Source organism: Lygodium microphyllum, chromosome 28, assembly GCF_053477565.2.
Source record: "Lygodium microphyllum isolate KBCC chromosome 28, Lygodium_microphyllum_v1.1.10, whole genome shotgun sequence".
NCBI classification, from domain to species: Eukaryota; Viridiplantae; Streptophyta; class Polypodiopsida; order Schizaeales; family Lygodiaceae; genus Lygodium; species Lygodium microphyllum.
Window position 1 is genome coordinate 14,000,662 of NC_141162.1, and position 23,995 is coordinate 14,024,656.

The 23,995-nt window shown below is 42.8% G+C and overlaps 1 protein-coding gene across 2 annotated transcripts in view; it reads left to right on the plus strand.

Moving 5' to 3' along the window:
• LOC148011187 (OTU-like cysteine protease family protein) overlaps positions 1–23,995 on the plus strand; it is a 100,564-nt gene that overhangs the window by 66,844 nt on the left and 9,725 nt on the right. For both annotated transcript variants that reach the window (XM_087670024.1, XM_087670025.1), the window contains 2 exons: positions 19,035–19,153; positions 19,352–19,427. In XM_087670024.1, coding sequence (XP_087526150.1) covers positions 19,035–19,153; positions 19,352–19,427 — 195 coding nt within the window. The remainder of the gene's footprint in view (positions 1–19,034; positions 19,154–19,351; positions 19,428–23,995) is intronic.

Consider the following 23,995-nt stretch of genomic DNA (forward strand, 5'->3'; position numbering starts at 1 on the left):
TATCTTGGAAGAGAGGACACAAGGTAGCCTGCCTCTGGAGAACTGCCAAGTCCTGCTATGAGAGAGAAGGAATCAGGGGAACATTAGGGCTTGGAGGAATAGACCGTGACTGTGCCAGCTGGTCTTGCAACTGTTTAATTTGGGAAGCTTGTGATTCCACTGTATCATTAGCAGTCTGTAAGGCTGAAAGTTTTGCATCCAAAAGAGTTTGAAACTCTTGCACTTCTTTGGACATCATTTTCTTCTCCTCTGAGATTCTAGTGATCTCTGATTGAGCCTCTGTTAAGTGAATCTTCAAAGAAGAGATCTCTTCTCTTTGGGTCTCAATCAGTTGGGTTTGTTGCTCCATCTGCTTAAACAGATCTGCTAGGGTATCTTTAGCAGAGGCTAACTCGGATGTTGCCTTATGCAATTGGTCTTTAGACTACATCAGTTCTTATAAAAGAAAGCATACAACTGTTGAACACAGGCTGTTACTGACAGTTCAATTGAACTCTGAATGTCTTTACATGGGAAGGGAATGGCATCTTCCGACACTAGACTGTTCAATGAGGGGACTGATATGTCCAAGGAATCCTCTCTATGTGCTCTGAACATGTTGTTATAGGTGAGATAAGCAGGGACATCACTTCCAGATGTAGCAGGAATTGTCACTGAAGGAAGAATTGAAGGAGCTTTATCTGCCATCCGCTTTAAGCGTTTCCGCTGTATGATCAGGGGAGGAGGAGAATCCAGATTCTCTATATCAATTGGTTCGGACTCTTTTAAAGGTGGAGGAGGAGGTATGGGATCAGATGGAGGAGGTGGAGGGATACCCTTCTTTAAACCTGATTAGGTCAAGAAGGCAGACAGGTAGGATCCATAGGTGACATTGGTAACATTGCCCCTAGTTACTTTAACGAAATGTTGATCCATCTTTGTGGGTAGGTAAGTGCTCCAATTAATAGCTACTCCTTTTAATACCATCTTAGAAGTTGTAAAGAGCTCTTTGGACAAGTAATGGGATGGCGTTTTTGTAGGCATAAACTTGTCTTGGAGAAAGTGGCAGACCAACTTCCACACAGGATCAGTGATCATGGAAAAGGAAACTCCTGAAGTGTTGATCACCTTCTTGACATCCAGAATTTCCTTGGTCTGTTTTTGTAACAGCTTCAAAATCTCATCGTTAGAGAAGAGCTGACGAGCTGTAACAAAGGGTTCACCTTTGTAGGAAAGAGACAAGAGCCTTTCCTAATCCTCGAGGTGTCAAAGTTATGGAAGTACCATGGACCGGTCCCGACTTCTTGCTGTATGAGGCCAGGAACTCATCACACATGGATGGATCTTCTGGAATCAAGGGAAAGGAGGCAGCCACGAAAGTCGCCAGTCCCGCCTTCGTGAGAGGCTCAAAAGTGAGTAGGGAAGAGTAATTCCTATTGACCAGTGGGACATACTGGATAGGGGGAGGAGCATGAGACGCCATTCAGATGGTAAACACATACACCACAACACAGACAGTTACAAAGAATGCCTGCAAAACAACCAAAGGGCTATACAAAAAGGAATCAATCCAAAAAAAAAGACACTCGTACAGACATAGACGTAACTAACCCATGTACCACCCCAGACAAGATACAACCTAGAAAAATTTTGGCATAACCTCTACACATATGCGACCGAAAGCTTCATGCTATGCAACATGCAAGCACCCAAATCCCCGTATCAGGCAATAAAAAAAAAACTACACACCGTACCGGTAATTGTAACACATAGATAAATCAGACTATCATAAAAATGTACATCAAGATGGGACCATAACCTTGACCATCAGTGTTAACTAATAGACTTGTATGCGCCCATTCCACGAAGCGAGTTTATTAAAAAGGGGAAAAAAAATGCAGTAAGGGGAAATTACTTTAATGAAGGGTGCATTTTAATAAATTATTAACAATGGGTGACATTTTATTAGGTTATAAACCTTAATAAGAAAACGACGGTTCCTTCTTAAAATTTTAATTACAAATTATTAAGTTGGAACGGTGCTTTAACGCAACCCGGACTACGATACCCAGACTGGGTCTCTAAATGCAAATTCTTTAATTAAAAATTAAGAGTGACGTGGAGTGTTTTTTTGCGAGCGCGTGCTCTTGTGACGGCTGGTTCATTTTTATTACAAATTAAAGTGCCTCTTAAGCGCACGTAGCGCGTTCAAAGTGAACGGCTGGTTGATTTTTATTATTATGAAATGGTGTGTTTAGAGCGAATGCGCGTGGAAAATGTGGATGAATAAAGAGTTCATTTTAGCAATTAATTTGTGATTAAGGGAGAATGAAAATAAATAAAGCTCATAAAAGAAATACCTGGAAGGGGTATGCAATGGCTTGAAGGTGCACGGAAGAATCCCCCAAAAGCAATGAATCCAGTCAAAGAAAATCAAAGACCACTGGCTGAACAACAAAGAAAACACCTTAGTGGGTTTGTTGATTTTGATTATTATGTTGTTTTTATTTTATTATGATTTATTATTATTTTTTAATTTTATATTTTGTTTGTTTGGTATTTTAGTTGTGTTTGTGTTGGTTTTATAATGTGGTTTGGTTAATTTAGGTTGTTTGAGTTATGTGTATTTTTCTGGATTTGTTTTGTAATAAATTATATGTGGTTGTTTGTGTGTTTTTTTTAATGTTCAAAAGGAATAATAATTAAATATAGATATGTGATGAAGGGAAAAATAAAAGTTCAGCCAGTTAGGAAATATCCACAATTTAGGTTATGAAAATAAGATGTGGATTTTTATGTTTAACTTTTTTTTTTTGGTTAAAAAAAAAATATGGGGGCCGTGTATGAAAATATTTTAAAGTGAAAAATGAATGGAAAAAGGTCAGGGGGGATGGGTAGAATGTTCTAGAAAATTTTTTGCTTTTTAATGTATTTTTTACTAATTTTAAATGAATTTTCTGTATTTTTTAGGTAATTGGGAATAAATTGTCAAATATTTAATTTTCTGTAATTTTAGTGGTGAAAATTTCCACCTGACAAATTTCCAAAAATTTGCAAAAATCTAAGGGAATTTTTAGAATTTTTTTTGGAATTTTTTTGAGTTGAAATGAATTTAGAAATTAACTAAATCAATTAAATCAGGGAAATCAGGTTAGTTTGGTAAGTTGGGTGAAATCAAGTCAGGTAAGTCTTGTTAGTCTGGGTAAATCAGATAAGTCAGACTAAATCAAGTTAGGTTAGTCAAGGGGGACTAGGTTAGTCTGGGTTAGTCTAAGTTAGTTAGGTAGGCTAAGTCAGATACTAACTAACCTAGGTTAGTTAGCCTAACCTAGGGTTAGTTAGTAAGGTGGAGACTAACCTAAGGTGGGTTAGGTAGATTAAGGTTAGGTTAAGGAGACTAGGGCTAGCTAATTGAACTAAGGTTAGTTTGACTAACTTAGGGTTAACTAACCAAACTAGGGTTAGTTTAATTAACTTAGGGTTAACTAACCTAAGTAGGGTTAGTTTAACTAACTTAGGGTTAACTAACCTAAGTAGGGTTAGTTTAACTAACTTAGAGTTAGATTAACCTAATTAAGGTTAGTTAACCTAACTAAGGTTAATTTAATTGAATTAAAGTTAGTTAACTTAATTAAGGTTAATTTAATTGAATGAAGGTTAATTAACTTAATTAAGGTTAGTGAATTTAATTAAGGTTAGTTTAACTAACCTTAGTGACAGTTAGGAGGAGGAGGAGGAGGAGGAGGGAATGGCGGAGCGGCAACGAGGAGGGGAGGAGCGGCGGGAGGAGGAGGAGAGGACGCTGAGAGGCGGCGTGGGCGGTGGCACGGGCCGGTTTAGGAGGCGGGACGGCGCTGGAGGCGGCACAGGATGCCGCCAAACGCGGAAGGGACTGCGGACGTCGACGAGCAGGGGAGGGGTTGTGGACGCCGCCGAGCGGGGAAGGGGAAGGAGGAGCGGGAGGGAAGGGGGACGAGATGGCGGAGGAGGAGCTGCCAGGGCCGTTGGAGGAGGCCGAGGAGAGCAGAAGGAAGGAGGTTGAGGAAGAAGGAGGGTTGGAGGGAGGAGAAAGAGAAGAGGGGGGAGGGAAAGAGAGGTGGAGGGAGAAGAAAAAGAAGAAGAAGAAGAAGGAAAAGAAGAAGAAGCAGGAGGCACGAACGGGCGGGTAACATGTACGTGAATTTTTTTTTTTAAAAATTAAATTTAATTTCGTTTTTATATGTTTGTGTTTTTTCAATATTTGGGTATTCTAATCAAATTGTTTTTTCTTTTCGGTCTTTGGTGTCCTTTTTTGTTTGTTTGTTTGGATTTTTTTTGTTTTTCTTGTTTAAATTAAAGTTAGATTTGTTTTTTTGTTTTAATGTTTATTGTTTTTTTGGGATTATTTTCTTATTATTTCTTTTATTTGGAGTTTTTATTGTATTTGTTGTTGTTTGAAATGGTGTGAATAGTTTTTTGTTTTTTGGTTATATATATATTTTTAAATTTGTTGTTCGGGTGATATTACATCAAAAAAAAGAAGAAAAGAACACATCCCCGGCCCGTGCGCATGCGCGGGCAGGGGTAAAAAAATTTGCAATGATGGATGCAAACGGATAGGGACGGGGATGCGCGAGCCACGGGCGCCACGGGGCGTCCCTCGGCGCGTAAAACCAAAAACAGGCGCGTTCACGCGTGAGGCGAGAAATATGCTTAACGGAAAAAATAAAGAAAAATTAATAAAAACCAAACTGTTTGTCGGATCAAAAATCCGTAAGAAGGAAAAATGGGCCGGGGGACGAGGAAAAAATGTTGGAAATATGCCACACCGGTTTCGGGGCAAAATCAGGGTGTTCACATGGGAAAAACGCAAAAAATAAACTCGAAAACACATACGAGCATTATTATCGAAAAATCCGTGTATCGGAGTGAAGTACGAAAAGAAAAAAAAGTGTGCAGAACCATGTGTCCAACAAGCCTATCACGTTAAAACACAGTTCCTATCGAGATAGGATACGTTCACATGGAAAAAAACTCCAGAAATGGGCTCGAAAATGGACTTGAAAATTAATATGGGAAAAACCGTGCGTCGGAATAGCAGGCGGTAAAAAGGAAAAATGTCCGAAAAAAAGGAATTCACAGGACTGGAACATCAAAGCTCCGTTTGGGGGAAATTAGGAAGGGTTCACATGGAAAAAACACGAAAAATGCATTAAAAAACGCTCGAAAAAATTAATAACTAAAAATCTGGCAGTCGGAAAAGAAGGGAGGAAAAAGAAAAAAGTGGGAGAAAGGCAGGAAGACACAACTGTCAAATCAAACTGAAATTCCGGTGAAAATAGAGTAGGTTCACATGGAAAAATGTGAAAAATAGGCACGAAAAAGACTCGAAAACCCACAAAAATTAATAATGGATGAACCGTATATCGAAATGACACGGAGTAAAAAGGAAAAATATCAGGGAGAAAGGGTAGGACAGGCGCGAGTCATCAGATCAGGGTTCCGAAGCAATCAAGACTCGTTCACATGGAAAAATGTCCAATTTACGGGAATTTCTTCAAAAATTAATAACTTGAGAATCGTCTGTCGGAACAGGGGTCAGTAAAAGGAAAAAATAGGAAGTTCGAAGGGACGAACAGGGCTGTAAGGTTGGATTGAGTTTTCGGTGAGCGCAAGGTCCGTTCGTATGAAAGAAGCACAAAACTAAGAATAAGGGCAAACGGTCACGGAACAACCCCTAGGACAGGGTGAAATAAAATGTTAAGGGTAGGGAAGGGGGCCCATCAGGGTAAAATGAAATCACGGCATAGATGCATGATCAGAACAGGGTGTATACAACATTGACGCGTAGGGAAGCGTCCCCACACTTAAAACCTTAACAGGGAGGTTAAACCAAACATCAAAGACTTGGTTCCTTACATCAGACCAACTACAAACATCCCCACACTTAAAACATGACCAGCACTGAGAAACAAAAGGTGTAGGGTTAGAAAAACTTGGCCCATATTGCCGAAAAGGAATGTCGACTATCAAGATTGTATCTGGAGGTGTTGTTGGCTGCTGGAGGTAACAAGGTGTCTTCACAGCACACATTCTTCGGGCGTCGTGGCAGGGACTACGCGGCAGCACTCAGGGAGGTAGCTGGTTGAAGGAATCACAGGAAATTCGTCGATGGCGAGGGATATTACACTCAACTCACGATCACTCAAATGGAATGAAAGAATAGTCACTCACCCCATGACTAATATCACTTAAGGAAATCAAAATGAAACCCAAAGCTCACACCCGGTTTAAGAAGCAACAAAGGAATGGTGCAGAGGGGGTATGTCAGGGTGCACAATTGATGGTGCATCAGTGCGTCCAACCCGTCTGGCATAGGTGCAAAGAGAAAGGCCAGGGAGCCTTGTAGTGCAGTGCATAAAGTAGAGTGATGTGTCCTGTGCTAATGGCAGAAACCTAGCCCGTGGGTGCATAGAGAAATGGAAACGTACCTGACTCCAAAGGTCATAACATCCCTCAATCCTCACCTCTCGGTAATTGATTGAAGAAACTCCAGTCACATTAGCCCACCCTCTGTCTCACGCTCTGTTGAAAGATACAGAGGGCAGCCATGTCCTGAAACCCGTTGATGTAATCCTCACGGTCACTTGTGCAAAGGTTGTATGTCTTATACGCATTTGATGGTGCAACTGTGCATCCTGCCCAGTGCCGGCATACAGTGCAAGAAGGAAGGCTAGGGAGCCTTGTAGTGCAGTGCACAGAATTAGATCGTGCATTGTGCATTGAGAGGCCCATCCCGTGCGTGCAACACTTCATTCACACCTCTCACCTCTCATTTGATTTGAAAGGAAAGACTGGTCACTCACCCCACCCTCTGTCTCACTCTCTGATAGATACAGAGGGCAGCCCATACTCACATCCCTATCCTGTTAGGATGAAAGCTCACATCACTCAAGGGGTTGGTGATAAAGATCATGTCGACGGTTGGTGTCATCAGGATCTTGAAGATGAGGTGTACCTAGGGAGGCAGCCTACAAATCACGTACTTCAATGATTGGTAAGAGGAGGCGTCTGTTAAGAAGGACAGACGGACAGATATTGTAGAGACAGTGCACCAAGGGAGTTGGCTTCAAATTACTTTCTGAAAAGGTTCTGTTGGTGAGTCAGCTATCCTGAACTGCGGGGTGTTACTACCTTTTCCACAGTCAGCTTCTCGGCCAAGGGTGTTTCCATCTTTTCTTGGAACGAGGCCTGTTATGACAGGGAATTTCTTCATTTTCTCTCATAACAGTTTCGTTTGTTTGTTTTTTTTTCCTTTTTTTTTTCTTCTTTTGTTTTGTTTTTTTTTTCCCCTTTTTTTTTTCATTAAGAAAGAAAATGGTAGAAATACCATATATCAGGACCAACCTTGCCACTGTTGTTGGATCAGACGAGAAGAGAATTATGTTGGATTGGGATGTTTCTGCGAGGGGGTAGCAAAACGAGACCGCCTCATGAGGAGAATCATAAGGGCTATCAGAAGCGCAACAAGGACACTGCGACGCCCAAAAGAGAAAAGGTAGGTCGACTGTGATTGTTAAGATCCCCAGGGAGGGAAGTACTTCTTCAGGCGATATTCATTAATCAGGAAAGGATCATCAGAGGCATCAACGGTCTGTACCTGAACAGAGCCATTAGGATTGACGGCTACTTTGTACGGATCCATCCACCGTTGTTGAAGCTTGTCAAGAAACTTGCCAAATCTTGAATAATAGGCGAGAACAAGATCACCTTCTTTGAACTTCTTATGCTTGATGAAACTGTCGTGATAGGCCTTGCGTCGTGCTTGAGTGGTTTCCATGCACTGTAGGGCCATCCGCCGGATCTCATCCAAGCATTCCAAGTGCAGGAGACGGCGTTGCAGTGACTCACTATCTCCCAAGCATTCTTTAACTGCCACTCGCGAGGAGGGCAATTCCAGCTCAACAGGGAAGACGGCTTCTGTATCATACACTAGCTAGAAAGGGGTCTGTGCTATTGCTGCCTTATAAGAAGTTCTGTACGCCCAGAGAGCCTCTGTAAGTCGATCGTCCCAGTCGCGACGATGTGCGGCAATCGTTCTTGTCAGAATTGAGCAAAGGATGCGATTGGTGACTTCAACTTGGCCATTGGCTCTGGGGTAATAGGGAGTGGACTTACGATAGCAGATCTTATACAATTCCATCAGCTCCTCCATGATTTTGTTAAGGAAATGAGTACCTCTGTCACTTACTAGCTGGAGGGAACTGCCAAAACGGGTGATAATATTCTCATACATGAACAGGGCGACACTATTACCATCGTCCCGCTTCAGGGCTTTAGCTTCACACCACTTTGTGACATAATCCGTACATACTAGGATGTATCTGTTCTGCTTCCGTCTGGTAGGTGGATCAATGGGACCCACAAAATCAATCCCCCACTTCTCGAACGGCTTTAGGGGAAGAATGGGTTGAAGTGGCATGGCTCTTGTTTTGGTGGGTTTCCCCATTCGTTGACAAGCATCACATCTCCTACAGTAATCATATGCATCCTTGTGGAGGGTCAGCCACCAGTATCCTGCTAATAGAGCCTTCCTGGCTGTCGCTTCTCCTGCGAAGTGTCCACCACATGGTTCGTCATGGCATGCTTTCAATACTATGCCGATTTCATCTCCTGCAACACATCTTTGCAGCACTTTATCTTTGCCTTTCTTGTACAGTGCACCGCCTAACAAAGTGTAGGGGGCTGATTCTAAGAGAAGCTTCTTCCTCTCACGACTTGAGATGCCAGGAGGATACTGTTGAGTTGCTAGGAGATTGTCTATGTCTGCATACCAGGGAGTAACTGTTTCAACTAGAAACAAGGAAGCGTTAGGAAAGTCCGGATCATCCTGTTCCTCTTCTTCTGTTTGAGGGATCCGTGATAGATGATCGGCTAAGACATGGGAACGGCCAGACTTAATGACTACTTCAAAATCGAACTCTTGAAATAGGAGCAACCATCTCATGAGTCGTCCTTTAACATTTGCTTTGTTCATCAAGAAGGACAGGGCTTCATGATCCATATAGAACTTGAAATGTGTGGACAATAGATAGTGTCAAAACTTCTCTAGTGCAAACACCATTGCCAAGTACTCAAGCTCTGTCAGTGTGTAGTTCCGTTCCCTATTAGTGACCTTTCAGCTTACATAATATATCGGCTGATCTAATTTAGAGGGGCCCTTTTGACATAGGACAGCACCTAGCCCTTCAACTGATGCACCTTTGTGCACATGGAACTCCTTCGTCCAATCAGGAGGCTGTAAAATAGGTGCTTGGATCAGGCACTGTTTTAGGGTATTAAAGGCCTCTTCTCAGTCATCCGTCCAAAGGAAATGAGCTTTTTTCCTTAGGAGCTTGTGCAGAGGGGCTGCCTAAGTTGCAAAATGTGCAATAAATATTCTGTAATAGCCCACATGGCCAAGAAATCCTCTTAATTGCTGGAGGTTCGTCGGTGCTGTTAAAGCGGCAATCTTTTCAATCTTTGTTGGGTTTGTTGCAATTCCTTGTGCAGAGACAATATGGCCCAAAAGAACTCCTGAGGAGATGCCAAAGACACATTTGTCAGGGTTGAGAGAAATCCCATACTCTTGGCATCTGTCAAAACATTGCTCTAGGTGTCCCCAGTGCTCACGGATCAAACTATAGACACAGAAGTCATCAAGATACACCTCAATGAAATCATGCAGATGGTTTGGAAGGCAACCATCATTACTCATTGGAAGGTGGCAGGAGCATTACAGAGCCCAAATGGCATCACTCTGTAGGCATAGGTCCCCCATTGCATGGTGAAGGTTGTTTTAGATTGGTCCTCTTTTGCTATTTGGACGTGGTTATATCCGCTGAATCCATCCAAGAGGGAATACAACTCATGGCCTGCCACTGTGTCCAACAGTGGTCTGTAAAAGAGATAGAGAAATGATCCTTCTTTGTCTTCGAATTGAGCTTTTGAAAGTCAACACATATTCGAAGTTTTCCGTTTTTCTTGAGTACTATCACAATGGGCGAAACCCATTCACTGTTAGCCACGTGATAAATGAACTCAGCTTCAAGCAGTTTCAATAATTTGGCCTTCACCAGAGAAGAATAATTAGGATTCATCCGTCTTTGTTTTTGTCTTACAGGTTTGGCATCGGGCTCTAGGTCAATGTGATATTGGCATACTGTGGGATCAATCCCCTTTAGGTCTTTGCAGGACCAAGCAAATACATCTAAGTTCTCCTTTAGTAGGTCTCGAAGGACCACTAATTCTTCTTCTAGAAGATTGAGACTCACTTTCAGGTGACATTCAATATCCTCAGCATCCAGGAACGTTACTTGTCTTTCACCTTCCACTTCGCGGATAAATGTCCCACGGATTACTTCTGAGTAGAGGTATGACTCTTTCAAGAGAGTCGTATCCTCGTCTGATGTCCCACTAGAATCAGTGTCCTCCTTTTAAACAGATGACTCATTTGTTTGTTTAAGTTGCTGGAAGGGTATCAGAGCTTTGTTTGCTTTTGTTTGAGAGATCAGGACTCAAGGCTTCATCTTCAGAGGATGCATCCAGGAATGTCACATAGCACGGACCTGCTAGAGGCCGTGGCTTTGAGGGCTTGGGCTTTTGTTGGCAGGGGGCATCATCATCATCTTTTCTTTGGATTGAACAGTCAGGACGACAGGAGCCACTGGTGAACTTAATTTTTATGCTTTTAATCCATTGCTTATACAGATTCTGTATACTTTATGTTCCATCGATCAATCCAAACGGAACCATGGTCATTCCATCCAGCACCCGGAGAGATTCGGCCTCTGAGGTCTCTGTAGGGACATCAACAAGATCATCCTCTATCAGAGGGAATTCATCATCTGTACTTTCATAACCTGCTTCATTTTCTTCCCCATCATTTTCATCCTCATTCTTTGGAGGCTCTGTCTTTGCTTTCGTAGAGGCTCTGTTGGAGAAGAACAGATCTTCTGTCTCTGCATTTGCTTCTGCTTCTGTCACCAGTTCTGACTCTGCTTCTGCCTCTGGCTCTGGCTCTAGCTCTATATCTATTACTGTCTCTGTATCCGCTCTGTCTGTGTTCTGTAGCCGCTCTGTACCTGCTCTGTCTCTGTTCTGTAGCCGCTCTGTATCTGCTCTGTCTCTATACTGACTTTGCTCTGTAACTGTATTGTCTCTGTACTGACTCTGCTCTGTCTCTGCGACTGTCATGTAACAGGGAGAACAATACATCCATGTTTCTATTTCACTGTCAGAGGTGATTTCAAAGGTTAATTCTAGTTGAGGCAGGAGATATTCACCCATGGACAAGGATTTTACTTCCCTTGGCAGTTGGCTTACAGTGCCCACTGTTAGGGACTGTACCTCTGTTTTCTTAGGAAAGATTTGCTTAACAACTTCTTTATCTCCTGATGTACCATCTGTTGCCTCGTTAGAGGAGTTAGTTATGACTTCAATGAATGTGGATCCATTGCCTTTTTGCGATCCATACAGCTTTAACACCGCTTTATTGGGTCCTCTGCCTAGGGTTAGGGTTCCTTTGAACCAGTCCGTCCTGACTCTCGCTTCAAAAAGCCAAGGTCTTCCCAACAGCAGAGGGTATGAAGTGCCATAAGAATTTGGTTTGACCACCAAATATATCAACCAATAATCTCTTCGTGCAAGGGTTGTTTTTACGTATGGGAGGATGCCCAACGGTTTGACTCTGCTTTGGTCTGCCAATCTGATAAGCTACTGTGTAGGTTGAGTTCCTTGCAACCCTAAGTCCTTCATTGTGACATCCGTCATTATGTTCACTGATGATCCTCCATCAATCAATGCATTTGAAATGAAGTATCCTTCTATCCATACACTAATCTCTGGGGTTCCAGGATCTAGGAAGGCATTAGCCACATCTACTTTCTTTACAAGCTCTGGGGCCTTATTAGTCTTGGCTGCTGTTGAAGAAGCAATCCTTAGTCCACGCCTTCTTGTCAAGATGCTTTTGAATCTCTTTCGAGAGCTGGGAGACAGTATCAGCAACTGCCGGAATGTTAAGTTTGGTTTAAAAGTGTCTAGGTCCTTGACCAAGTCATAATCTTTAATAGGATCCACAAGCTTCTCTAGCCGGCTGGAAAATGGGGCTACACCCATTTTTATCTTTTCTTTTTCTGCTAACAATTGCTGCATCGGCACTTCTTCTGTTTCTGGAAGTACTTCTGTATCATCTATCTCTTGGGCCTCTGGTCTTGTCTCTGGGACTGTCTCTGTATCCCTCTGTGGCACTGTAGTGCTCTGTACTGTACTGTTCTATTCTGTACTGCTCTGTTCCTCTGTAGATAGATTGAACTTCACAGTCTTGGCAGGAGAGTCATTTCCATTCTGAACCATTGGTTCCTTCTTCTTAGTGCGCGTAACAGCGGTAACTTCCAACTCGACCAAATTGGAAGCAGGTTCTTGTACCTTCCGTTGGCTATCAATGGCATTGGTCTTTACAGGGGCTGGACTGGGACAGTCCTTTGCAGTGTAGCCTTCTCCTTTACATTGGCTGCATAAGGGCTTGTAATCCACAGATCGTCTAGGGTTTGGACAATTTGGGAAGATATGTCCCTTTTCTCCACACCTATAACATTTGACCTCTGATCTCTGACCACCGCCGGACTGTCGTCCTCTGTAACTTTGAGAGGGAAACCTCCTTGAACCAAAATTAGGACCAAACTCCCTAGGCTTTGGTCCAATATCCTGTGTTGTCATTTTGGATTCCAGCAAGTTGAATCTTGCAGTTTCATCCTTCTGTCTTCGTTCATGCATCTCTTTCAGAGAGCAAATATTCTCTGTATGGTTTTTCCGCAAACAGTAAGAACAGAAGGCTCCAGGAATGGTTGGTTTTCGGGTACATTCAGTGGCTAAATGTCCCGCGTGATGGCACTTTCCACACCAGGTATTAGAGCGCATCACATCTCTTCCAGCTCCCGCAGGAGTGAATATATTGGCGGTATTCACCTTCATCGTCTGTAGCTGCTCTGTAATCACATTCAGAAGCTCTTTCTTGATACTTGCAACTGAGTTGGATAAGTAATCCTTCAGGTTTTCACCTCCTGAAGTGCTTGTTGTGGGATTTTGGAAAGTGTCTGTAATTACTGTATAAACTGGTTGGGTTGATCCAGAAGGTCCTCTGTTCTGGCTCTGATTCAGAGCTCCTGTTGAGACTTGGGGTTGTTGATTCCAGTTGGTGGGATTCCGCTGTTGTTGAGTCGCCATTGGATGGACTGTTTGAGGCCATTGTTGTTGTGGTTGAACCATCATTTGAGGCACTATTGTCTGCGGTGATCACACTGGATTGGGTGCATTATATTGCGGTACTGTTTACATCTGGAGATAGGGGTAGGGAACTGTCCTTGGGATTGCATTTGGTGGGTATACCATTCCAGGCATATGAGGGGGTAAGACTTCTGTTCCTGGAGTCATTGACAGCCTTGCTTCAACTTCGTCATATAATCTTGCATCTTCCACTGCAGCTTGCAGATTGACTGGTTTTCTCAATTCCACAAACTTACGAACTTCTGGTTGTAGGCTCTTGAGAAACACTCCTTTTTGGATACCTTCGTCCAAATAATGGTTAGTCCATCTCTTCAGGATGGATTCCATTCGCGAGACATAAGCTTCTACTCTTTCTCCAGAGGACTGACTTAGGTTCATGAACTCCTCTCGCATCCGCTCTTCAAAATCTTCATGCGTGAATTTAGTGAGGAAGGCCAACTTCAGGTCGTTCCATGTGCCAAAAGTTCCTGCTGCTTGTCTCTCATACCACTGAAACGCCGCGCCCTTGAAAGTGGCGGGGAATATTGCTAACCAATGCTCAGGGGTTCTGGCATTGTTAGCCACACATGCTACCATGAATTTGCTACATGAAGATGAGGGTCTTCATTGTACTCTCCCTTAAAAACTGGCAATGGGACTACATTTGCTGGCCTGTCATCAATATTTCCAGGACGAATCTGACTAGAAAGGGGACCTTGAGTCGCCATGGGGACTTCTGTAAAGAGTGCTTTTAGGGCGTCAAAGGAGGCTTCTGCTGCGAGCTCGTTCTAAGCTTTGATTTTTGCCTTCTCTCTTCTCACGTACCTCTGAACTCGTTCCAATGCTTGCCTCTTTATTGCGTCATTCATCAGGGGGTTGACTTCAACTAGTTGGTCTGGACTCAACAGGATAGTGTTAGAGGGGGCTTCAGTCTCTGATAGACTCTCTGGCCAACATCTCCTCTACTTCCTTCTTCTCAACATCTCTGAATTCAGCTTTCAAACTGAAGTGAGTGATGCGCTGCGGAGATGCAATGTCCGGCGATGAAATGTCAGGTAAAGAGCAAACACGTGAGCAACAGCAGCGAGTGAGAACGAGAGATGCAAGATGTTCTTGGGTACAATTGGAGTGTGTTCCACTTTAGGTTTTTAGATAGATATATATGAAAGTACAAGTGTGCTAAGGGTGCGTTCACACCCGTGCACATATAAAAGGCACGATGGCCCTTTATTCCCAACAACCTCCCACCTAAAGGCAATGTGCCTTAAGAGGAGAAAAGAATCAGCTAAGTCTAAGTATGTACAAAGCTGAAATACATATATCTATCCAACTCCCATCATCTGTCGGCAATGAGCAAACCGCTCTGCTGGAAGACCCTTCGTGAGAAGATCTGCAGGATTATCATCTGTATGCACTTTGACAAGCTCAATGCTCTTGCTGTCAAGTACATCTCTGATGAAGTGATACTTCACCTGTATGTGCTTCGTCTTTGCATGAAAGACGGGATTCCGTGCTAGCATGATAGCACTCTGACTATCACAATGAAGAACGGGTAACGCTGTAATGCCAAGATCTCCCACCAGACGTGAAAGCCATAAAGCCTCCTTGCATGCCTCAGTAGCAGCCACATACTCTGCCTCTGTCGTAGACAATGCAACACACTTCTGTAGCCTGGAGATCCAAGAGACTGCTCCTCCTGTGAAGGTAAACACATACCCAGAAGTGAACTTTCTACAGTCCGCATGACCAGCATAGTCTGCATCCGTAAAGCCAACGACAGATGCTTTCTGCTTTCCAAAGCAGATGCACAAATCACTTGTGCCTTTGAGGTATCTCATAATACCTTTCACTGCTTTCCAATGCTTTTTGCCAGGGTTTGCCATATATCTGCTAACCACTCCCACTGCAAAGGCAATGTCAGGACGTGTAGCAACCATAGCATACATCAAGCTGCCAACAGCTGAAGCATATGGAATCTTGGCCATTTCAGCCTTCTCATCATCAGATGTAGGGCTGTCCTCTGCACTGAGTTTCACATATGGAGGCAATGGAACACCAATTGGTTTCCCCCCCTCCATATTGAAACGTTGCAAAACCTTAGAGACATACTCCTGTTGAGATAGAAAGAGTAATCCTTTGGACCTATCTCTGAGTATTCGCATGCCAAGAATGTGATTTGCATCACCAAGATCCTTCATGTCAAAGCTGCCATGAAGACTTTGCTTCAACGAATCCAAGGCATGAGTATCCCTGCCAGCAATCAGCATGTCATCAACATACAGAACCAAGATAATTAGGCTGCCATCTGCGGCCTTCTTGGTGTACAAGCAGTGATCCACTTGACTTCTTTGAAAACCTTGAGACTGCATAAATGTATCAAACTTATGATACCATTCTCTTGGTGCTTGTTTCAGCCCATACAAACTCCGTTTGAGCTTACATACCATCTTCTCTTTGCCTTTAGCCACAAACCCTTCAGGCTGCTGCATATATATGTCTTTCATGCAGATCACCATGTAAAAATGCAGTCTTTACATCCATTTGTATAAGCTCCATATCTTCAGCTGCAACCAAGCCCAAAATGGTTCTCAATGTAGTCATTTTGACTACAGGAGAGAAGATCTCATCAAAATCAACTCCATGTTCCTGCTTGTACCCCTTAGCAACCAATCTGGCTTTGTACTTTGGCGAGGAACCAGAAGTGACCTTCATCTTATAAACCCATTTGCATGGAAGCGTTTTCTGCCCTTTAGGCAACTGCACCAAGTCCCAAGTGCCGGTTTTCTCAAGAGATTCCATCTCTGACAGCATGGCTTTATACCATTTCTTGTTGTCCTGTCTGTCCATTGCTTCCTTGAAGCATGACGGCTCACCACAGTCAGTGATCATGACATAATCAGCCACATTATTTGCACCAGGAACGAATCTGTCGGGCTGTCTAGTAGCCCTAGACGATCTCCTAACCCAATGATCATTGTTTGCTGGCTGTTCAGCCTGCATATTATCATTTACAGCTTGCTGTCCTGGCATTTCAGCCTGCAAATCAACATTAACAGCTTGCTGTCCTGACTGTTCCTGCACATTTAGTGGCTCATCATTATGGGCAATGGCTGGCTGATCATTTCCAGCATCATTTTCTGCATTCGCAGGTTCATTTACAGCAGGTATTTGCTGCTGTACAGCGGGCACATTTTGCTGTCCAAAAGGTACTTCTTCCCGGAATACAACCCTATGAACCTCCTCAGTCTTTTCGGGCTGTTTATGCATGCGACCTTCCCGGAAGATAATATCATTGCTGCGCACTGTTTTCCTTTTCACGGGATCCCACAATCTATACCCCATTTCACCCTCGTCACCATATCCTAGGAATATGCATTTACAGGACTTTGGCTCAAGTTTGCTGCGGTCTTCCTTACGAATGTGCACAAAAGCCTCGCAGCCAAACACTCGTAAATGAGCATAAGAAGGTGGCTTGCCCGACCACGCTTCCTGAGGGACTCCCCCCCCCCCCAAAGACCTGTTTGGTGACCGATTGATCAAGTGAACGGCTGTCATAACAGCCTCTGCCCAAAAACCATGGGGTAATGCAGCATGAGACAGCATAGTACGGACTTTATCCTGTATAGTCCTGTTCATACGCTCTGTAACTCCATTCTGGGGTGGATTATGAGGGGCAGTGAGCTCCCTTTTTATCCCTTTGCTGTCACAAAATGCCTGAAAGGCCTTGGACACAAGCTTCGATGCCATGTGAAGCTAGGCTAGGGTTTGTAGGAGAAAGCATAGAATGTAGGAACATGACTAAAACACATATGACTTTGACAAAAACAAAAAAACACAAAGAGAGAAGGAAGATAGCTCTGAAGTAAATGAATGAATGCTGTAAAGGAATGAAAGTGTGTACAAGATGCTCAAAGACAAAGCTGTCCAACAATCATTGACTATGGGGGGAGCGGGCTGAGGGAGTAGTTGGAGAGAGTGATGTCCACTGGAGACGGATACCGAGGGCTGTAACCACTTGTGGGAGTTGAGATGATGCTGAAAATGGAAGAGCAGCAGGGTGGAAGCCAAAATGCAGTCTCCAGTGTTGGAGCTAGTAAATGCTTTCAATGTATAGCTTGAACTTGTAACAGTGTGGGGCATAGCTGGAAAAGTGTAGTCTGATGGTGGCCAGCCTGTATTGCAGCAGAACACTGACTGAGAAAGGGTTCTAGTGATGCTGGAGAGCAGGGTGGCCTACCGAACTGAAAACGCAGCTTGTAGTAGCAGCCAAGTTACGAGTTAGAGGAGAGGTCACCAGACTATGGAGGTAGCAGCCAGAGAAGGCAGCAGCAGTAGACAAGGCACCTGGTGCTGGAGACGATGTGGTAGAAGTCAACTGAGGGCTGGACAGCCAATGGATGAGGAGGGTTGATGGCTAGAACAGATAGAACCTGCAAAACAAGGAATAGAGCAAGTGGCTGGGCAGCCTTATATTTATAGATGTGTATTCTCCCAAAGTTTGGGTGTTTGCTTATGGAACACAGAGACTTTGTAATTTTTGAGTTTTGGTGCTGTTTTAGTTAGCTAATTAAGGTTTAATGAGAAATGCTCCTCTTTTATCTTAACAAGAGGAGGAGAGGAGAGGAGGAGGAGGAGGAGAAGATGAATTCTATTAATGTCTCCAAAAGGTCAGAGTGCCTTATGATACGTGGCATAATTTTTAGAGATAGGGAGAGAGGAGGAGAGGGAGGCAAGAGGGGAGTATCTTAACGTTTGCAAAAGGCCAAAATGGCCTATGTGACTGGAGCATGTACTGTTCTCTCATCAAAGAGTATGATCATAAGTACAATCAAAGTATGTCTAACAATTGGATCATATGTAAATATCAATGGCTAAGCTATGTACTGAAAGAATTAATCTAAAAATATCTCTCCTTTGTTAGAGCAAGTGTTGGTGTGACCAATATATCAAAAAACCACTAGTCGGTGTGTGGCTCTTGAAACTGTACATGTTTGTGATGTCTCTCAAGTGCACTTAATGCTGCAAAAGCTCTGGCTATCCTGGCCCTCTTGCATGGGGAATTGTGACCCCTTGAAGGTCACACCCAAAGATCCGGTCATCCAACCCTGTGTGGTGTTAAACACCATAACCCTGGTCTCCTCAAGGTTCACTAAAGGTATCTGTTTGTGCAGAAGATCTGTAGACTGTAAGACATCCAAATGTTGTTTGAGGGAGTTGGAGATATGCATGATGTAATATGCAGATGGATCCATACAACTCTATCAGCTTCTTGGGTGTATGCATGTAAGAAAAGGTTTGTTTTTTTGAAGGCTTGATGATTCCTCCCTTGCAAGTCCCTTAGGCCCATAAGGTTGACACATATATCTAGATTTATTCTTTGTTTACATGTTTTCAATCAATCTTCTTGGGTGTATGTGTGTAAGAAAAATTTCATTTTTTGAAGGCTTGATAATTCTTCCCTTGCGAGTCCCTTAGGACGATCAGGACATTTGCCTAAATTCAATCTCCAACATGAAAAAGAGCAATCCTGGACCATCTATTGGTCCATTCACATTCACTTAAATAGGCCCATTCACATTCACTCAAATATAGTGATTTTAAGTTAACACATATAGATGCAACTATTTGATGTACTCTTTGGCCTCATAAGTATTGAAAGGTTTGAATCCAGCAAGCCTTGCTTTCTTGCAAAGTATATCTACTACAGGCACTCCAGCTTTCTTGATGCTAATTTTCACTGGATCACTCTCTCATGTGTGCTTGGTGTGTTGCAGCTAAGTCCTTTCGAAGGTGCTCCCGAAGAAATTGATCAAACAATATTTGCAGTTGGAAATGATGGGACAATCGGTGTAGTTGGCACAATGGCTGAGCATCTCGTTCAGGATGCCCATAGGTTTGGTACCCCAACCAACCACCAACCAAACCCGGCCCCCCCCAAAAAAAAGAAAAAAAGAAGCGCACTGCCACCACAATACACAGAGAGACACTGGAAAATCCAAAATCGGCATTTTTTAATATCTGTAAGTTCCAAGTATGTAACTCTTACTTCTACAGATGGAGCTGAAGTGGCGCGTATACTAATTTGATGCAGGAAGAGGAATTTTACTGATACTTCAAAGTTCACGCTACGCTGTGGTGCATGCCAAATAGGAGTTGTTGGCCAAAAGGTCACTTGCTAATTTCTTTACTTCTCTTATTGTGCATCTATGTCAAAAATCTCTATGGAACTCAATTTCTGGAAATGAGTGTTTGGAATTGTTGCCAATACTCTAGATTGTATGATACTTCTACTTATCTTTATGCCATTTAGGCTGAACATTTATGTGCATGCCTAACATACAGAAGGAGATTCTGATTATGCAAAGTATTTTATGCATCAGTTCCTTTGTGAAGGATCTCGAAAAAGCTGGCTGTATTAGTTAGGAGGTCTTTTATTTGGCAGATATCACACACCTGCCTGGTATTAGTTTGATTACAAAAACTAATCTGGAGATTTCTTTCTGATCCTTTCTTGGTTCATATGTTACTCCACACTCTTCAGTGTCATCTAGTTGTGTGCGTTTTCTCAGACATTCAAAACCTCTTACTTAAAACCTAAGTGGCCCCTCCCTCTTTCTTGATCTATGTTTAATATTTGAAACCTTGTCTAACTTGCCATCCCTTGTATTTGCCTACTCCTTAAGATGCAAAGATTGCAACTGCTACAAAATTTTGAGTTGTAACCTTCACAGTGTCTGATTTGCAGTTGGAAATCAAGTTAATCCTTGCTCCAGAGAATAAAGAAAATGCCACAGCCCTTATGGTGTTTGCATTGTCATTGACATTTCTCATGTCTCAAAATCAGTTTGTTTTTTATACAGATTTCTACCAATTAATGCTTACTACAAATCTTTTGTTGGCTAGAGATTGAGCATAAAGAGATTCGTGCTTTACCTTTCCCTCTACTGTTCCTTTTTGTGTCTGCACTGTTTTTGCTTCAGTCCAACAAGCAGCAGCACTAGAAAAACAAGCACAACCCTAGGTACAACAAGCACGCATATGTTTAGCTTTAAGGTAGAAATATCAGGCAATCCTTGCTTATATTAGTTATTTGAGTTAATCCATGGAAGATTGCAGGGAGAAACTGAAAAGCAATGGAACACACCCTCTCTTACAGAAGAGAACTTGAGGATGAAGAATCTAGATTAAGGTCGAGTAACTTAAGAGATGCAAGAGGGCTTAAATAGGCCAAACTGATCTGAGTGTAATACTTGCTAGATTGAAGCTCAACTACACACACACACACACACACACAATGTGAATAGTGAATGGAGAGAGAGAGAGAGAGAGAGAGAGAGAGAGAGAGAGAGAGAAGAAGAAGAAGAAGAAGAAGAAGAAGAAGAAAAAAAAAGACGGCCAAAATCGACCTATGAGACATAACCATGTACAATGATGATTATTGCTAAGTATCAAGGTTGACATATTGAGATGCCATATGTGATGGCTAGATGTGATCTATGATGATGGTGATATACAATGCCAATAGAAACTACAAGTCCATCTCAAGCTGATGGGATGAGACCTTGAGTTGGCCAATGGCAATTGGCAGCTCATGTGGCATGTACACATCCAAATATCTAGGTCTCACAATGAATCCGTCTATGATAGTCCTCGAAAAATGGTCTTTATAGTAGGAGACTTTCGTAAGCAGGGGCTGTTGGGGTATCCTGCATGTGTAGCTTGTAAAGATTTTGTTGCATGACTAGGTGCTGTGAGTGAGAGAAACGCATGAAGGGGGAGTCATGGTTGTATTGGAAGGAAGGGGGGGGGGGGGGGGGTGGTCCATGCCAATCCCAAACGTGTAAGCCATTGCTTGACCTGTGCATACCATGAGGTCTTTGCCTCACATCTTGTCCGAGCTAGCTGTTGAGAAGCCTCAAATGCTCTCCTAGGTAGTTGATGTGGATGCATGGCCCGTATTGTGTGGATAAAGCTGATGGTTTGTAAGAGAGCCTCTATCATCATGGGGGTGTAGCAAACTCTTCTCTGATAATCTCATGTGGTACTGATGACTTACTGCGAATCATCCAAGAGAGCATGATGACCTATGGTCTCTTAATCTATGTCCATAAGTAAGTAGCCAAGCCAGGGCTCCACGTTGGTACACCATACATCATGGTTGGTATGACTAGGGTATCAAATAGCTATCTCTATGTGTGAGGCTCATGGAAATATGCCTGGTGGCACTTGTAAAATAATACTTTAACAAAGAAACACAAATACAAGCGTATGACAACAAAAATTGAATAGAACATAGCTAGGGCTAGGGTAACATAGAGAAACACAGATTGTGGAAGGTGGCGATAGCTTGGGTGGCAGATGGGAGCATTGTTCGAATAACAAACGTAGCAATAGAGGTGTGGATTGCATGGTGGAGGTCAGAAACAGGTGCTGGATGAATGGAGACAATGTGGGGGAGCCTTGATTGAGATCTCTTGCGTGAAGGGGGTGTGGGAAACGAAGTTAGAGCGCTTGAAACCTACAAAAACGAGATTGGCTGAATGGGAGGATAGTCAGTCTATTTATAAAAAGTTTGTGTTAGTTTTGACCGTGGGATAGTTGTTAGGACAATAAGTGTTAGTGGTGACACTAGGGACTAGGATTAATTAATTAATTAATGCCAATCTAAGGGGTCAGTTGGTGTTAGTTTTGACCGTGGGATAGTTGTTTGGACAATAAGTGATAGTGGTGACACTCGGGACTAGCATTAATTAATTAATTAATGCCAGTCTAAGGGGTCAACAAAGGTTGGGGACCACTCCAGGTTGCAAATGACCTAGCAAATTTAATTATGGATGGGCACAATTAATTTTGGGCAGAGTCAAAAGGGTTGAAATTAATTTTCAGAATTATTTGATTTCGAAAATTAATTAAATGGTTGGTCTATGCTGAAAATTGGGTTTAGAAGGTTGCCACTTGGCACAAATATCCATACAAGCTGAGAAAACGTTTTTGGGCCCTAGTTTCAGCCATTCAAATCAGTTTACAGCTTGGGAGAGGGAGAGATGGTGTTGTTGGTCAGTTCTTAGACTGATCCTCAGCCATTGGTGGTTGTAGACAACAGCTAGAAAGTCAGGAGCAGTAGGCAAAAACAGTTGTGGCATTAGGAGCTGTTGGCGACAATAGATTGGAGGGCTCCAAAGAGCGGGCGATTGCATTAAATAGTGATTTGTGCAGGCTGTAGGCTGATTCAAGGATTTTTCGGTGTGAAAACTCTGAATTTTCTCTCTTTGTGGTTCTCTAACCTATTCCAGCCCATTCTTAGGAGATCTCAGCTTATCACAGCCATTTGGAGCAGATCTCAGTGAGATTAGGGGGAGAGTAGGAAGATTACTGTTGTAAAACCTAATTTACAGCAGTAATTAGGGTTTAGCAGCCACCTCAGGACCTATGCCAATAGGAGAAGGCATCTTTACATCAAAATCAGCACCTGAAATTTGTGAAATTGTTAGGGATTCTAGATGCCAAGCCATCCATTGTAAATTTGGGGTAGCATTTGGCTTGTTGGTGTCCTATTAGAGCAAGTTGTGGGTGAAAATCAAAGGGCAAATTGCCCAATTTGTTTGTTGATTGTATCTACAACAAAGGGCTTTTGGATTAGCCCAGGAGAATGTGGAATCTTGGTTTTTAATCAATCAATTGGCAATTGAAGTTAAAGAAATACTGAAAGGGGCACACGTTTTGGGGCCAACATCGTGTCTATTGTCCAAGATTATTAAAGTAAAGTGTGTATTTTAATTAATGTTTATTTGCTGGTTGCTGTAATTAAGTGCTTGATTAGGGAATTATCACCCAATCCAAGAAGGAAGATTGATTTTAGTAAGTGTGGATGAAGCAAATATGGTGGGTATGTGAAGAGGCAAAAAAGATGTAGGGATAGCAAGCTTGACCAACTAAGCAAGGGGGACTACCTTAGAGACTACGATATGCAATGCCATGAATATGGTGGATCCAGAGTGGACTACTCCAAAGATTGAAAAGGGATAAATAGGCACGTATGTATGTTTTCAAGAATAGAATGCCAATGCAGTGGAGTTATACAAGAGATAATGCAGTTGTGATCATGCCCATGCAATTGGCCATGCAATAGTGTCATTTGGACAATGCTCTCATAGGGAAGTTATTCACTTGCCCAAGTGTCCTTTTACAATTATGGTCATCTTGATAATGGAGATGAAGACACAAAGTGTTAGATATGCTCAATGCCCCATCCTCGTAAGGTGCCACTGATGATCCATGGTGCTCTAAGTTGTAAGGTCCCCATTATGAGGAGAAGCCATGTGTAAGCATGGACATTGGTTGGGTCCTGACTCATATGCCATATGAGGAGAAGCCATGTGTAAGCACAACAGACATTGGTTGGCATTGGTTGGGTCTTGACTCATATGCTAGATGAGGTCTATGTGATCGGATGGCAAAAGGTGACCTTTGAGGATCTAGCCTTTGGATTAGATAGAGTAGTTATGTTGGTAGCAACTTTAGGCATAATGCATTGAGTTGTGGGGTGTGAGAGTTATGAAGGATCCTTGTTTTGGGGTTCGGGGATTGCTTTTGGTTGGGGGTGTTGAGAAACCCTTTACATACAGTTTGCGTTTTGCGTCTTGCATTTAGGGTTTTGCGTTCTACTTTTTGAATTTAAGGTTTCTCATTTCGCCTTTGGGATTTCACACTGGACAGTCCCAAAAAGGGACTTGGT